The sequence below is a fragment of the Sorex fumeus genome, unplaced genomic scaffold (genome assembly GCF_029834395.1).
Source record: "Sorex fumeus unplaced genomic scaffold, SorFum_2.1 ptg000153l, whole genome shotgun sequence".
Lineage (NCBI taxonomy): Eukaryota > Metazoa > Chordata > Mammalia > Eulipotyphla > Soricidae > Sorex > Sorex fumeus.
Window position 1 is genome coordinate 378434 of NW_026606210.1, and position 13994 is coordinate 392427.

At 50.4% G+C, this 13994-nt stretch overlaps 1 protein-coding gene across 1 annotated transcript in view; it reads right to left on the bottom strand.

Moving 5' to 3' along the window:
* MOV10L1 (Mov10 like RNA helicase 1) overlaps positions 1-13994 on the bottom strand; it is a 53200-nt gene that overhangs the window by 5678 nt on the left and 33528 nt on the right. Inside the window, exons 14-21 of the mRNA XM_056107110.1 lie at positions 13885-13943; positions 13377-13474; positions 6037-6124; positions 5463-5641; positions 4461-4607; positions 3294-3415; positions 1633-1732; positions 953-1117 (exon numbers count right to left, since the gene is read on the bottom strand). Of these exons, the coding sequence (XP_055963085.1) occupies positions 953-1117; positions 1633-1732; positions 3294-3415; positions 4461-4607; positions 5463-5641; positions 6037-6124; positions 13377-13474; positions 13885-13943 (958 nt within the window). The remainder of the gene's footprint in view (positions 1-952; positions 1118-1632; positions 1733-3293; positions 3416-4460; positions 4608-5462; positions 5642-6036; positions 6125-13376; positions 13475-13884; positions 13944-13994) is intronic.

Here is a 13994-nt window from a genome sequence, read left to right on the forward strand (position 1 = left end):
AGAGCACTGTCAGCGACACCGGGCTCACACCACACACAGCCACAGCACCCGCTCTGGGCATGTACTTGCCACTTCACTGAGGTGTGCCTGATGCTAACCAAGGTCTACTTAGGAGTGGGAGAAGTCAGGGGCGGGTCCTCTCCTGGGTGCACAGCTAAGACACAGGTGGGGACCGGTGGGTGGCACCCCTCTGGGCAGGCCAGTTGAGTCTGCACCAAAGGCTTGGGTGTCCTCTTGGCCAGAGGTGGGGCTGCCTCTGGGCCCAGTACACTGAGCAGCGGGGTCCACTGGAAGCTGTGGGCGCCTCCTCAGACAGCGCCGCTTAGCGCTGTTTCTGAGCCCGATGTAGACCCAGAGCCAGCTGGGCCCCCTGCAGTCCCCCAGCGCCACCCTCCAGAGCCCTCAGCTCCCATGGCTTCTCCTCTCCCCTCCACACGTTCACTCTACTCCCAGTGGGGAAAGGGCCCAGGTGCTGAGCGCTGGAGCAGGACCAGACCATGCTGAGAGCTGCCTCAACCCCCTCCTTGATCTCTCCTAAATGTTTCATGACTTTGGTTTGGGGTCAGGGCTATTCCCAGCAGTGCTCTGGGGCCCATGTGCTGAGCTCCCGAACTGTCTCCAGTCCTACTGTCGAGTGCCAACACTGCAGGAACACAAAGAGCACTGCTCTGTGCCACCTTAACAAAGGTCCCAACCCAGTCCCCCTCTGCCAGGCACCCCCAGAGCTGGAGGTGCGCTGAGAGCCCAGAGCTGTACTGTGTCAAGCACCTAGACAGTGTGAATCCAAGGCTCGGGGCAGGGGTGGTGCCCCACGAGGATACGGAGCCTCCCGCTCATGCACTCTCTGGCCACATGGCACCCAGCCATCGGCATCAGACTCCTAGAACCCGCTCCCCATGGGCCCTAGGCTCCCTTGCCTCAGAAGCCAAGCGTGTGCAGGGTGGGCGCTTACCAACAGTGGGTTGTAGGCGCCACAAGCTCCAAAAGCCGTCTCGTCTCTCAGGTACGCTGGCCGAGACATCAGCCTCTCCAACATCGAGACATTCAGCCCATAGGCCATGGCCAGTCTGGACTTAATGACCGGGCCAAGCTGCATGGGATCTCCAGCAAGGACAATCTGAAGCACAAGAGAGCATTTCCACTAGCATTGGCTGGGGAGTCAAGGCCATGCCGCTGGGGGCCAAGCTGGCCACTGGATGCAGGGACGGAAGAGGCACATTGTCCTGTGTTCAGCACCCCAAATCCAGCTCTGATCTGGGAGTCTGGCATCTCCCGCCGGAGCTTACAGTGCCGTCACTGTCCTGCCTACTCCTGACGTGGCTCTCAGGACCCCTCCTACTCCTATCTTCAGCCCCGTGAGAACCTGCTGAGCTCCTGGCACAGGGGGGCTACGCTGCCCCCACTCCCCTTCAGGCCACACTCGTCGAGCAGGAGGATGGACAGGGGACATGAGGGCTCAGAGCCCGAGGTGCTGTTGGGACTATGGCCTGCTGTTGCACTGTCTCAGGCTCTGCTCACAAGAAAGCCGCCTCTGTGTCCGCGGAACCAGGACCCACGTCTGGACCAAAGGCAAGGCCCCAGCTGCTCTTGGAGAGACAAAGGAGGAAAACAGGAGCACACACGTCACCTCACCTGGCCGCTGACATCCGAGATCAGTCCCAGGGGAATGAGGCACTCGGGCTCGCTTGCCTGTCCTGCTTCATCCACGAACACGTGTGTGAAGTGTCCAACTCTAGAGAGAAGACAAACTCAAGGGTCTTTTTTTCTCTTTTTGGACCACACCAGGCAGTGTTCAGGGGTCACTCCTGGCAATACACGCGAGACCATATACAGGGTGCCAAGGACAAACCTGGGTCAGCCGAATGCACGGCAAACACACTCCCCGCTGTCCTATCACTCTGGCCCCTCAGCCCCTACGGGGCTATTTCTGTCAGCACTGTGGACACCAACATGCCCAGAAGGCAGGATACCCAGCGGGAACAACAGGCAGAGACGTGAGAACAGATGTCACTGTCAGCCGTCCATGTGCTCACAAGACCTAGAGGGAGGATGCGGACAGAGGCAGCCTGCCCAGGGATATGGTGCCAGCACTCCTTCCAGGAGTCTGCGTGTGGCCCTGGGCAGGTGCCATCACCGCTTGGCAGCTGACCTAAGAACCCAAGTCAGCTGCTTGGGGCAGGGCCTAGGTGATGAAGCTCCCAGCCCACCGTGGCTGCCCGAGAGAAGACAGCAGGCAGTTGTCACAAGCCACTGTGAGAAGGACAAGCCTCCCACCCTTCTGGGCTGTGTGTATGTGTGTGCACACGTGCGTGCACACCTGTGTTCTGTGACGAGGCTCCCACCTAGGGTGTGTGTGTGTGTGTGTGTGTGTGTGTGTGTGTGTGTACGTGGATGTGTGTGCTGTGACGAGTCTCCCACCTACTGCTGTGTATTTATGTGGGTTTGTGCAAGGACACGTGTGTGCTGTGATGAGCCCTCCACCTAGTGCTGTGTGTATTGTGTATGTGTGTGTAGGCGCAAGTGTGTGCTGTGACAAGCCTCCCACCTAGGCTGTGTGTGCGCGCATGTGCTATGGCGAGCCTCCCACCCTGGCGTACTATACGTGTGAGTGAATTCAGTGTGTGGAACTAGGGGGATCTGAACTCACGACCACCCCTTGCAAGGCGGCTGCTCTAGTCAGTGCTCTCCAATGACCGGCCCACGGACTACTGAAAATCGCAAGTGTAGGAATGTTGAAGCCACGGGTCAGCCACCGTGCTTATGAAACGGCTAGTCTGTGGCCCAGAAAGCAGAGCTAGGCCCCAGGTGTGAAAAGGTTAAAGAACGCTGCTCTATGCATCTGTGTATCTGCCTGGGCCATCTCTCAGTTCTTCGCAACACAGCTCGGGTGCTGAGGAAACAGCTTAAAAGGCGGAAGTGTATGCCTGGCATGTCTGAGGCCCCAAGTTTGATCCCCAGCACCACACGGTCCCCTAAGCACGACTGGGTGTGTCTCAGCCCCTTGAACCACTAGGCTTGAGAAGTCGTTACTGCTAGGTTGAGTCTCCCTGAGAGTGACTACCGCATTCCCTGAACACTGCCAAATCACAACATACACTCATGCCCGGGGCTCTCTGTCCTCAGGATTTTCTGAAACAAATGCTAGTCCAAGTTGTTGGTCTTCCTACTGCTGGGTTCCTCGCATTTCTGATGTCTCCCAGAAGAGCCATTTCTGGCCAGTCAAGTACCTGCCCTTCCACAGTCTAGCCTGTGCCCACCTGGGTGCCCACATCCCACCCGTGCCGAGTTCTCACCTCACGCCAATCTGGTAGAAGAGGCCGGCACTGCTGCAGGTCGTGATGATGATCCTGAAGCGTGAGGCCTTCCAGATGTCCTCTCCGTCTTTGCAGTAAGGCTTGATGGCTTCAATGATGGTCTGAGCAAAGACAGATCCCTTTACTTCTTTTAGTTTTTGGATTTGGGGCTACACCTGGCAGTGCTCAGGGATTACTTCTGGTTCTGCACTCAGGAATAACTCCTGGTGGGGTTTGAGGGGCCATATGGGGTGCTGGGGATCAAACCCCAGTCAGCCACGTGCAAGACAAGCTCCGTGTCCACTGTACTATTGCTCTGGCACAATCCCTTTATGGCAAATCTCTTTACTTTTTTTGTTTTTTGGGCGACACCCAGTGATGTTCAGGGGTTTCTCCTGGCTCTGCACTCAAGAATTATTCCTGACAGCGCTCAGGACCATATGGAATGCTGGAGATCAAACCTGGGTTGGCTGCATGCAAGGCAAGCGCCCCTCCTTTTAAGTCATCAAGCACTTCTTTAAACAACCCCACTCAAAAAGTATTCACTCTGAAAGACCACCTCATCCTGTTCTTACCTGTTATGTTTATGTAATAAAGACATTTTCCCATGAAACTAAATGCTTTGTTTCATATAAATTTGGCTCACATTTTTCAGATTGTAGAGCCCTGAATATAATACACAAGCCTGTATATTTTTTTTTCTGGAAACCTAATCCATATTTTTTTCTTTTTTTTGTTTTTGTTTTTGTTTTTGGGCTATATCTGACGATGCTCAAAGGGTTATTCCTGGTTCTGCACTTAGGAATCACTCCTGGCAGGGCTCAGGGCAACCAGAGAGGATGCCAGAGATGGAACCCGGGTTGGCCACATGCAAGGCAAGCACTCTACCTGCTGAACCTTCTCTTCAGCCCCTTCATACATACTTTATTCTATTAGCAAGACATGCTATTTCTTACATGATATTTAGAGTCAAACCAATAAATAGAACCCAGGGAAACAAAACATCTGGGAACAGTGGAACAGGGCCACTGAGGCTGAATGAAGCTAGCCTAAGCCAACACTCAGGAAGGAGACCAGCACTCCCGAGAACCAGGAGAGCCACTTAGAAGGCAGGGCTGTGGGATGCCCCCTGACCTGGTCAGCCTGCTGGGACCTGCCCGTCCTCACCTCCTCAAACCTGCAGGTGGCATTCACCCGAACCATGGTGCCCGGCCTCAGCACCTGGCTCTCGTGCAGGCGCAGACACACGAGATCCGCAGCACTGTTGGACGGCGCACACACCAGCACCCGGCTGTCGGGCAAAGCGGAGTGCACCTGCAGCGGGACACAGCGAGAAACAACAGGCAATGCAGCGGCTCACCTGCGCACGTGGCACACGATGCCAATACACACGTGCGCACAGCACAGGCGCAGGCATGGGCAGACATCCCCATCCCTCTTCCAGAGACACTGTTCAAGCAAAACTGCACGGTTCAGCCGCCGCTGGCCTTTTCCAACAAGATGCAAACGAATGGTACCAAGTTCTCCAAGACCTGAACCACTCTCCAAGGCAGGGCGTCTCACGCCTTGAACGTATGTACAGTGCCAGCTGGATGCCTTATATGCATCTGCTGATCTGAATCCTAAGCCCTACTAAGCACAATCTTCCCAAACTCTATTTCAAATACAAATAAAGATACCAAAAAATTCTGTAGAGTAGCAAGCTATTATAAAGGAAAGGTTTTCTCTGGAAAAAAAAAAAAAGAGGGTGGGCATGTGCTGAATGGTTTACTATTCCAAAAAAGAAAAGGTCATTTTTAAACTGATGAAATAAAGTTTTATTTTACTATTTAAAAAAAAAAATTTTTTTTTTTGGTCTGGGCGCCACAGCTTGGAGGTGCTCAGGGCTTTCTCGTGGCTGTGTTCTGTGCTCAGGGATCACTCTTGGCAGGCCTCGGGGTTCAAATGGGGTGCTAGGGATGGAATCGGGTTGGCCACAGCATGCAGGGCAAGTGCTGACACACTACCCTCTCTCCAGTCCTTGAAGTGAAATTTTCAAGTTTTACATAAACACAAAACAACTTCAACTAGAAACAAACTATTTTTGAAGCTCTTTCCAGTGCAGAGCCTACAGTTCAGATGTGGAATCCTGCGGCTGATGACACAGAGCAGAGCGGCAGCCATCGTTACCTGTAACACTGCCTCTATGATGGTCACCGTCTTCCCTGTTCCAGGAGGCCCAAAAAGAATGTAAGGGAGAGGGCGGCAGTCGCCACTCAGAATTCTTCTAATTGCCAACTTCTGGTTTTCGTTGAGCACTGGATTGAAGAATTCCTTGTCTCGGGCTTTTGGGATCTGTGGTTCGTGGACTGTGGTCGGGAGGAGAAGCCGTGTCAGTTAAGAGACCAGACACCTCTTACCAGCTGGAAAGCATCGGCCAAGCGTGAGGGCTAGGACACACTAGGACACAACCACACAGCACTGGAACAGCGGCATGAGGCAGGTCTGTGTCGTCATCTGCCTGGGCCTCCTTAAGGTAACTTGGCGACGAGCACACACACGTGGGCCAGGCAACATGAGGGGGACCCACTGCACACACGTGTGCCGGCCTCCAGATCTTTAGAAGACGTCTGCACTTGACCTCCAGTGTGACCGAGTCACAGGGCCATGAGAAAACTCACGCCACCCAGGCCAGACTCCTTGAGGGCCTGCTCCCCAGGCCATGTGAGTGAGCGCGGTTCCGCCCAGCCCAGCAAATACGCACCCAGATTACTGAGCCCCGGCGTGTCCTGGGCGCCAGCCCGCCTCTCCTGCGCTGCAGGGTTAGCTGGGTCCTTCACAGCTTTCCTAGTCTAGAAGCGACCATGCAGAAAAGAGGTTATGAAAGAGCTTTGTGCTTGCACAGCTTTAACAGAGTAAGTAAGGACATCCGCCAACACCCGACTAGTTCTGCAGGCCCACAGACACCCTCCGAAGACTCTCACACACCTTCCAAGTGGCAAGGTGTCCGTTGCACCCGACCCCCCGAGGAAGGGGATTCTGTCTGTGGGGAAGCAGAACTGAGTGCATGGATGAACTAGAACTGTCTCTCAAGCTTCTGTTACTTGGCAATCTATGGGCAACCATGTCACTATTTTCAGAGGACTCTTTCTAAAAGGAACACTGCTGCACCAGAAGTTCCCACATTCAATATTTTATACATATCGCCCATAATTCATACAATTTTCACAGTTTTAGTACAGACCAGCCCCCCTTATCTCATTTTACAGAGCGCAACAGACAGACAACACAAGTAGGCACATTTATAATCATGTACACAACCATGAAACCATCATCATTCAATAGACAAATCCCCACAACCAAGCCCACAAGTGTCCTGAGCACCTGCGCAGTCATTCCCTCCTGTCACAAAGACTGGCTCACAGGTTCTGGAAAGTCAGGTCAGTGAGTACAAGGAAAGTGCTCCCTGGGACCAGCCTCTTACTCGGTGTGACTGAGACTCACCCACACTGTGCACCTTTCCAAATGACGACTGTCACTCTGCTATGAGGACACATCACACTTTCTGGACACTGGGTTGTTGACAGTTTCTGGCTGTTACAAACAAAACTGTGAACATCTATGTATAAGATTTTGTGGAGATCTTCATATGTTCTCACTTCTTTAGGACACCAGCTTGCAATGAAATATACATGCACCATCCCTGTGTGTGTAGGTGTGCCAGATGACGCAAGGCCTCATTCGTGTAAAGCACATGTTTAGTGCTGAGATGCAACCCTCACCACGTGTATCCTCAATATTGACTCCCCATCCTTGCGTGTGGTCAGCCTCGAATCTTGTAATTTTAACATTAAGCTTCCTGGGATGGAGCAGTAGTACAGCAGGTGGGACATACACCTTGCTCATGGCCAACCTGGGTTCAATCTTCAGCATCTCTATGGTCCCCTGAGCACAGAAGCAATGCCTGAGTACAGAGCAAAGAATAACCCCTGAGCATCTCCAGGTCTGGACCAAAAACAAAAGACAAAAGATTTAAGCTGATGACTATGTTTTCATGGGCTAAGACACCATTTTATTATTATTATTATTATTAATTTTTTAAAAAGAGTCTTTCTTTTCTTTTTTGGGTCACACCCGGCAATGTACAGAGGTTACTCCTGGCTCTGCAGTCAGGAATTACTCCTGGCAGTGCTCAGGGGCCCATGGGGGATCCTGGGAATCGAACCTGGGTCAGCCATAGGCAAGGCAAACGCCCTACCTGCTGTGCTATCGCAGTCCTGACACCATTTCTCTATATTTTTTTTAATTAGGGGAGCAACACCCAGCAGTGCTCAGGACTTACCCCTGGCTCTGCAGTGAGAGATCAATCTTGGTGGGCTTGGGGGACCATATGGGCTGTCAGGCAGCAAACCTGGGTCAGCCATATGCAGGGTAAACCTTCTGCCCATTGTACTATTGCAAAAATTTGTACATATTCTTGAGTATGGTAACTGTTCAAATATTCAGTCTATTTCTAATTTTGGGGGGAAGGGTTCATTTTTGGGGTCATAGGTCACTCCTGGGGGTGCTCAGGAAACCATGAAGTGACAAAAGTCAAAACTTAGAATCCTATGCCGAGCCTCAAATCTCTGAAAGATAGCAACATGAAAGCAACTCCGCAGAGATGCCTCTGGACCCCGTGCCAGGCTGTCTCATCCGGGGCAACCTGGAGGGGGGTGGGTGAGTCCCTCCACCTGCCCCAACAGAGCCCTGGCAGCCCCAAACCCCCAGAACTCTATTGCTGCCATGCTCATGGCCAATCTCCACAGATCTGGATGACCCTTTTCCATGAGTAAATCTGCTGAAATACCCAGGTATTCGGGTTTTGTGACCGAAATCTCCAGGTTCACATGGGATGCTTCCAGGAGCCTTGCAGTCATGCCCACAAACTGACTCTAGCGCCATCTAAGCTCATTAATGGCCATGATCCAGAGACTCACAATCCAGAGAACCATGCAGTGCCAAAAGTCAAAACTTAGGCTCCTATCCCGAGACGCAAATAAACCTCCTGGAAGAAAGCAACAGGAGAGCAACATGCTGCAGAGATGCCCACGGGCCCCAGAGAAACCAGGAAGTTTTAAAAAAATTTAGATTAACCTCAGCTGTATCACCCTATTAAAATGTTAGAATTCCTGGAGCGCATGGCTGCAAATGCAGCCACACAACATCTCACACCCTACCCCGCTGACATACCAAGAGTAGCCCACCGTATCTGATGGGTGTAAAGGAGAAGGCAATAACCCCTGAGCAGCTCCAGGTCCGGACCAAAAACAAAAGGCAAAAGATTTAAGCTGATGACTATGTTTTCATGGGCTAAGACACCATTTCTTGACTATTATTATTTATTTTTTAAAAAGAGTCTTTATTCTTTTCTTTTTGGGTCACACCCGGCAATGTAGAGAGGTCACCAATAACAGAAAATGAATAAATATGAGCACATGAGGCTCAACTAGCAATCTCTTATGTAAGAGCTTACTGGCTCCAGGGCGAAATACAACAATTCTCACACACTTTTCTCTAAGGAAACTTTTGGGGATCACTTTTAGCAGATCATTCGTAACAACCAATGCAAAATAAATTAGGTCCTATTTTGGGGTAGGCTTTGGGGGTCAGAGTGAAAAATTCAAAATATGGTGGTGGGAAGGTGTAATGGTGGTGAGACTGGTGTTGGAAAATGAAAAAATTAATTAAAAAAAAATGTCGGGTCCCGCAAGAAGAGCAAGTGCTGCGGCCTGTGAGCCACCTCCCCAACCCCTTCTCAGTATTTATTCTAGGAACAAGCCCTTCGCCTGCAATGTGAGTTAGGAATAGTATTAACTTGTCAGCTGTCTTTTCACTGGTTAAACCAGTATTTCTCAAAGTGGGCAATCCTGTCATCTGGGGCGCTGGAACGATTAAGGACAGAGGCAGGAGCCTCAGTTGGCTCGAAGGAGGCAGATTGTGTGTGATCATCTTTCTGAAAAGAAAGCAGCAAGACTGATCAGACAGGAAGTTACGTGGACCAGAGTGTCTCCAATGGCCGAAGAGAGAGATCATAGGTAATGCTCACGCTTTGCAGGTAGGAGGTCTGAATTTGATTCCTGAACACTGACTGGAAGTGGCCCCTGACCACAGGCTGGTTAGCTTGAAAACAACAAAAACAACCGGCCCTTTAACCATGTATCTATATGGTAATTTTTCTGTGGACCACACCCAATAAAGCTCTGGTCTGGTGGCTCAGGGTCACTCCCAGCAGTGCTGGGATCTAACCTAGGTTCCTTCATGCAAAACACATGCTCAGCATATGCTCAGCAATGGAAGTATCACTCTGGCCCAGAACAGCAAAGTATTTTGGGGGAGTGGGGGAGTCTGTATTTAATTAACTTCCCTTACTGTATTTTTTTTCTGGCTTTTTGGGTCACACCCGGCAATGCACAGGGGTTACTCCTGGATCTGCACTCAGGAATTACTTCTGGCGGTGCTCAAGGGACCATACGGGATGCTGGGAATCGAACCTGGGTCGGCCATGTGCAAGGTAAACACCCTATCCGCTGCACTATCGCTCCAGCCCTGTTATAAATATTTTTCATTAGAAGGAAATGTTCAATCTTTTCTTCGTGGATCAAAAACCTGCCACATCTAAACCCTCTGCCTCTCTTAAGGAGATGAGAGCCTCTTTCAGTGCTGGTCTCTGACTTCCCATTCAGGCTACTGTCCTTCTTGAGGCAATGTCTGCATGTGCTCTAGGGACCTTCTTGAGGCAATGTCTGCATGTGCTCTAGGGACGATGAGCTGTGGGGCCATACTCTCAAGGACAGCTGTGCTCAGGGATCACTCCTAGTGGTGCTCAGGGGATCATTTGTGGTGTCAAGGATCGAAGTGAGGTTGGCCACATGCAAGGCAAGTACCACGACCCTGGCCTGTAACGACAACTATCTTCATTCTTAGATTTTATTCTCAAATATGTCCGTTCAGGCTCAAGCCGGGGCCCACTGACAAGGGTCAAGGTAGGACCACCCCTGAGAGCAGCACTGCTAGGGACCAGCAGCACTGGGGACACAGCTACCATAGGCGTGTTTGGGGGACCATGCAGAGGCAGGAGTGAAACCCGGCCTCTCGATGCACAAGCATGTCCTGAAGCTCTCTGAGCCATCACCCCAGTCCTATGATGCTCTGTGGCAGTTGTTATACCAGTTTATACGCCCACAGCTCAACGGCTCCAAGGCAGCTCAGAGATGGGGCGACTCACAACGCTTGGCTTGACTGTGTAGGTCTGAAGGGTCCTAGGCCTGCTGGTGGTGCTGAGAGTCCCCAGGGTCAACCCTCTTTCCCTTTTTGCTTAGCTTCTACTCAACTGTTTTTATGACTGTTCTACCACAGCGTAGGGTCTTCTGTGAATTCTGAAATTTCTTTTTAGACGTGGATTTACTTAACTCCGAAGTCAGTCATTTTTCTCTCTCCCAACGCCCCTCGGTGTGCTCAGGCATTCCTTCCTCCCTGTCTTCTTCCGTTCCAGAAATGTAGTTACAACCGCTGCTGGGCATCTGTGTCTGTGAACTGGGCCACTGTGAATGGTGGGGAGGTGGGCATCACCTTCAGTAAACGGAACTCTTTTATTCAGGACTAAGTTGTTTCCATGCAGTCTTTGCTAGACGCCAGTGAACTTATGCCTCGTGAGTGCTGTATTCCTTTTTTGAAGACCACATCCAGATGCTCAAAGATCACTCCTGGTGATGGCTGGGGGACTAAAGGCAGTTTAGGGGGTCACACCCGGGTTGGCTGCATTCAAGCAAACATCTAACTCCTGTACTACCTCTCCATCCTGAGTGTTACACTTTTGTGCCTCCAAACCATCCTTGAACTCTGGGACACCCACGCTCCTCAGAGGGCAGCAACCTGAGCTAACTGTGCAAGCAGCACGGAGGACACCTCTGAGCCACCCAGTGTGTCACAAGGGCATCCTACTTGGCTGCGGGCACTCACGATCCTGCTCTCACTGGGTTTCTTTCTCAGACCTCTTCTCCTTCCCGAGAGCACATGGAGTGGGAGTGCTCAGCTGGAAGGACAAAAGGGAAGGGGCTCTCTCGTAGGCCTTAGAAACAGACCCCGTCCTCTGCTCTCCACCAGCTGACACTGCCTGAAGACATGCTGAGCACTGTCTCCTCCACGAGATCACAGGGCTGTGGGCACTAACCCCCTTCTGCCCCTCTGGACTGGAAACTTTCAAGTGAGGCAGCTATGACTCACCCGTGGTTTCCTTCTCTCAGAAAATCGTCCAACTATCATTACGTGGGGCTAATAATCATCAAAACGCTTTGTTCTTTCCATTCATCTCTCTCTCTCTCTCTTCTTTTTTATACCCATTTTAGTTAAAAGATAAATCCAGTCTCAGTAGTTTCACCCTGACTGACAGATGAAATGCCTGAGTGCTTATCAGCAACCTAGATGATTCAAACCTGCTACAGTCCTGGGGCTGGAGAGAGTGTTCCAGGCAAGGACACATGTGGCCAACCCTGAACAGATTCCCAGCACCACATGGTTCCAGGAGCACTGCCAGGTATAGCCCTGGAGAACTCAGAGCATTGCCCATTGTGGTTCGGGTGGCCCCAAGCACCACCAGAGCGGCCTGGGTTATCCCAGCACTTCAGGCCTCAGCACCAACCTAATCCTGGATCCTCAGATAAACCAACAGCCCCGTTGGCTGAGAACTGTCAGGAGAACCTCCTGGTCTCCTGAGCACTGTTTGGCAAATTCCCCCAAAAATCAAGACTCAGAGCTGGACAGCACATGCTCTGCATGCAGAAGGCCCGAGTTTGATTCCCAGCATCATACTGTCCCCCAAGCACAGAACTGGGAGTAGCCCCTGTACACCACCAACTGTGGCCACCCCCCAAGAAACCAACAATGCACCAAGACTCTGGTGAGATAGCTCGAGGGGCTAGAGCACATGCCTGGTGTACCTAAAGTCCCAGGTTTGGTCCCAACGACTCTAGGTCCCTGAGCAGCACCGGGTGTGCCCTGGTGCCCTCCCTTCTACCATCTGGCAGGCAAAACTGGATCTGATATCACTGGATGCCCCCCCACGCACCTCACTGAGCAGTGCTCAGGAGCCCCCGCCCCACCCCATACTAAGATTCAACCAGTCAGGAACCGGCCCACTATACAGCAAACTCCCCCAATATACATCTCAGGCCCTGAAGCCAGTGTCTGTCTCACTCAGACGAGGGAGGGAGCGATCAAGAGAAAGAGGTACTGTATCTGTTCCATGAGACCCTCCTGCGTTCAGGGCAGACCAGACACAAAATACAAAGCCGATGATTCTGATCAATCTTTCGGTGCTTCCTTTATAAAAAATTCCAAAACTATTTAGGCGTTTTAAAGCAGTCAGTGTTTCAAGAGAGGCTACTACTGGCGAAAGGGGTTCCTAAATATTAAGATTTTTTTGCCACGCCCAACTGTGCTCAGGGCTTAATCCTAGCTCTGTGCTCAGGGAACACTCCTGGGGTATGGAGCCATAGGTTACAAGCAGCAGCATGACATGGAAAATCTTATTACTGTTCAAACACTGTCATGAAAATGGGTTGGCATCCAAGGACTACCCTGGGACATAACAGTGTCACTTGACTGTTTATGTAGCAACTGGATCTAAGAAGCTAAAACAAAGTTTCTTTGCAACATTCTTCATGATATCAAGTGTGGAAACCTGCTAAGTACCTTGCACTTTCTGTGCTTATCAGTCACATAGGTTGCTTGTTCTGAGTTTGCATAAAAATCACAACATTTTTAAAATAACATGAATTCACACAACAGACCCCTATCTTTTTCATTTACTACACTGAGACCATTGAAATCCTCTCCACATATATATATATATATAAAATCCTCTCCATATATATGTATTTGCATATATCCTATATACATACACACTTAAATATGTATATATACACTTTACATGAAACCTAGTTTATAGATATCTTAGTTTTAATTATGACTTTAAATTATTTGTGAACTTAATTTCTATTAGACTCTGTGAACTGAGAGCAAATCTATCATCTGATAAAACTCTCAAAGCCATCCCAGTGGTACCTTTGTGGTGGACTGTCCATTGATTTTTGTGTCCTGAGCAAAATTCCAAGTTCCTGTCACTTGGGGAGACTGCAAAATGATCTCATCTGGAAATAACACTTTAAAAAGAGAAGGCAGTTAAGGCTGATGTTACCGAGAAGTTCAAACATATGAACAGATGTCACAAAGTTTCCTGGTCAGTCTTGGAGTAGTCACTGCCTGCCCACCCTCTCTCTCTGCTATCTCAGAACTTGAGTACAAGAAGGGCTGCAACAAGGCCAGGTGTCCACACTCAAGAGAGAGTGCTCCCCTGTGAGGGGAAAGGCAGAGGGCAGTAATTTAAGAATGCCATTTTACACAACTGAAATAATAAGGAAACACGAACATCTCCCAATAAAACATACTGTCTGACAGTTCTACTTAAAGCAATCAGGTGAGAAGTCTGTACCTTACACAAAATCTGTGCCTTTAGATACAGCTTATAAAAATATTCCCAAGAGATGTCACAGACATTTCACAAAAATAGTACCTTTTTCACCTAAGTGGATGACTTGTTCAAGTGCAAAGTGACACCGTCTGCTTGTGGTCCTGCCAGAAAGAAAACCCAAGAGCTGAGGGAGAGCAAGAGCAAGGCGAGTA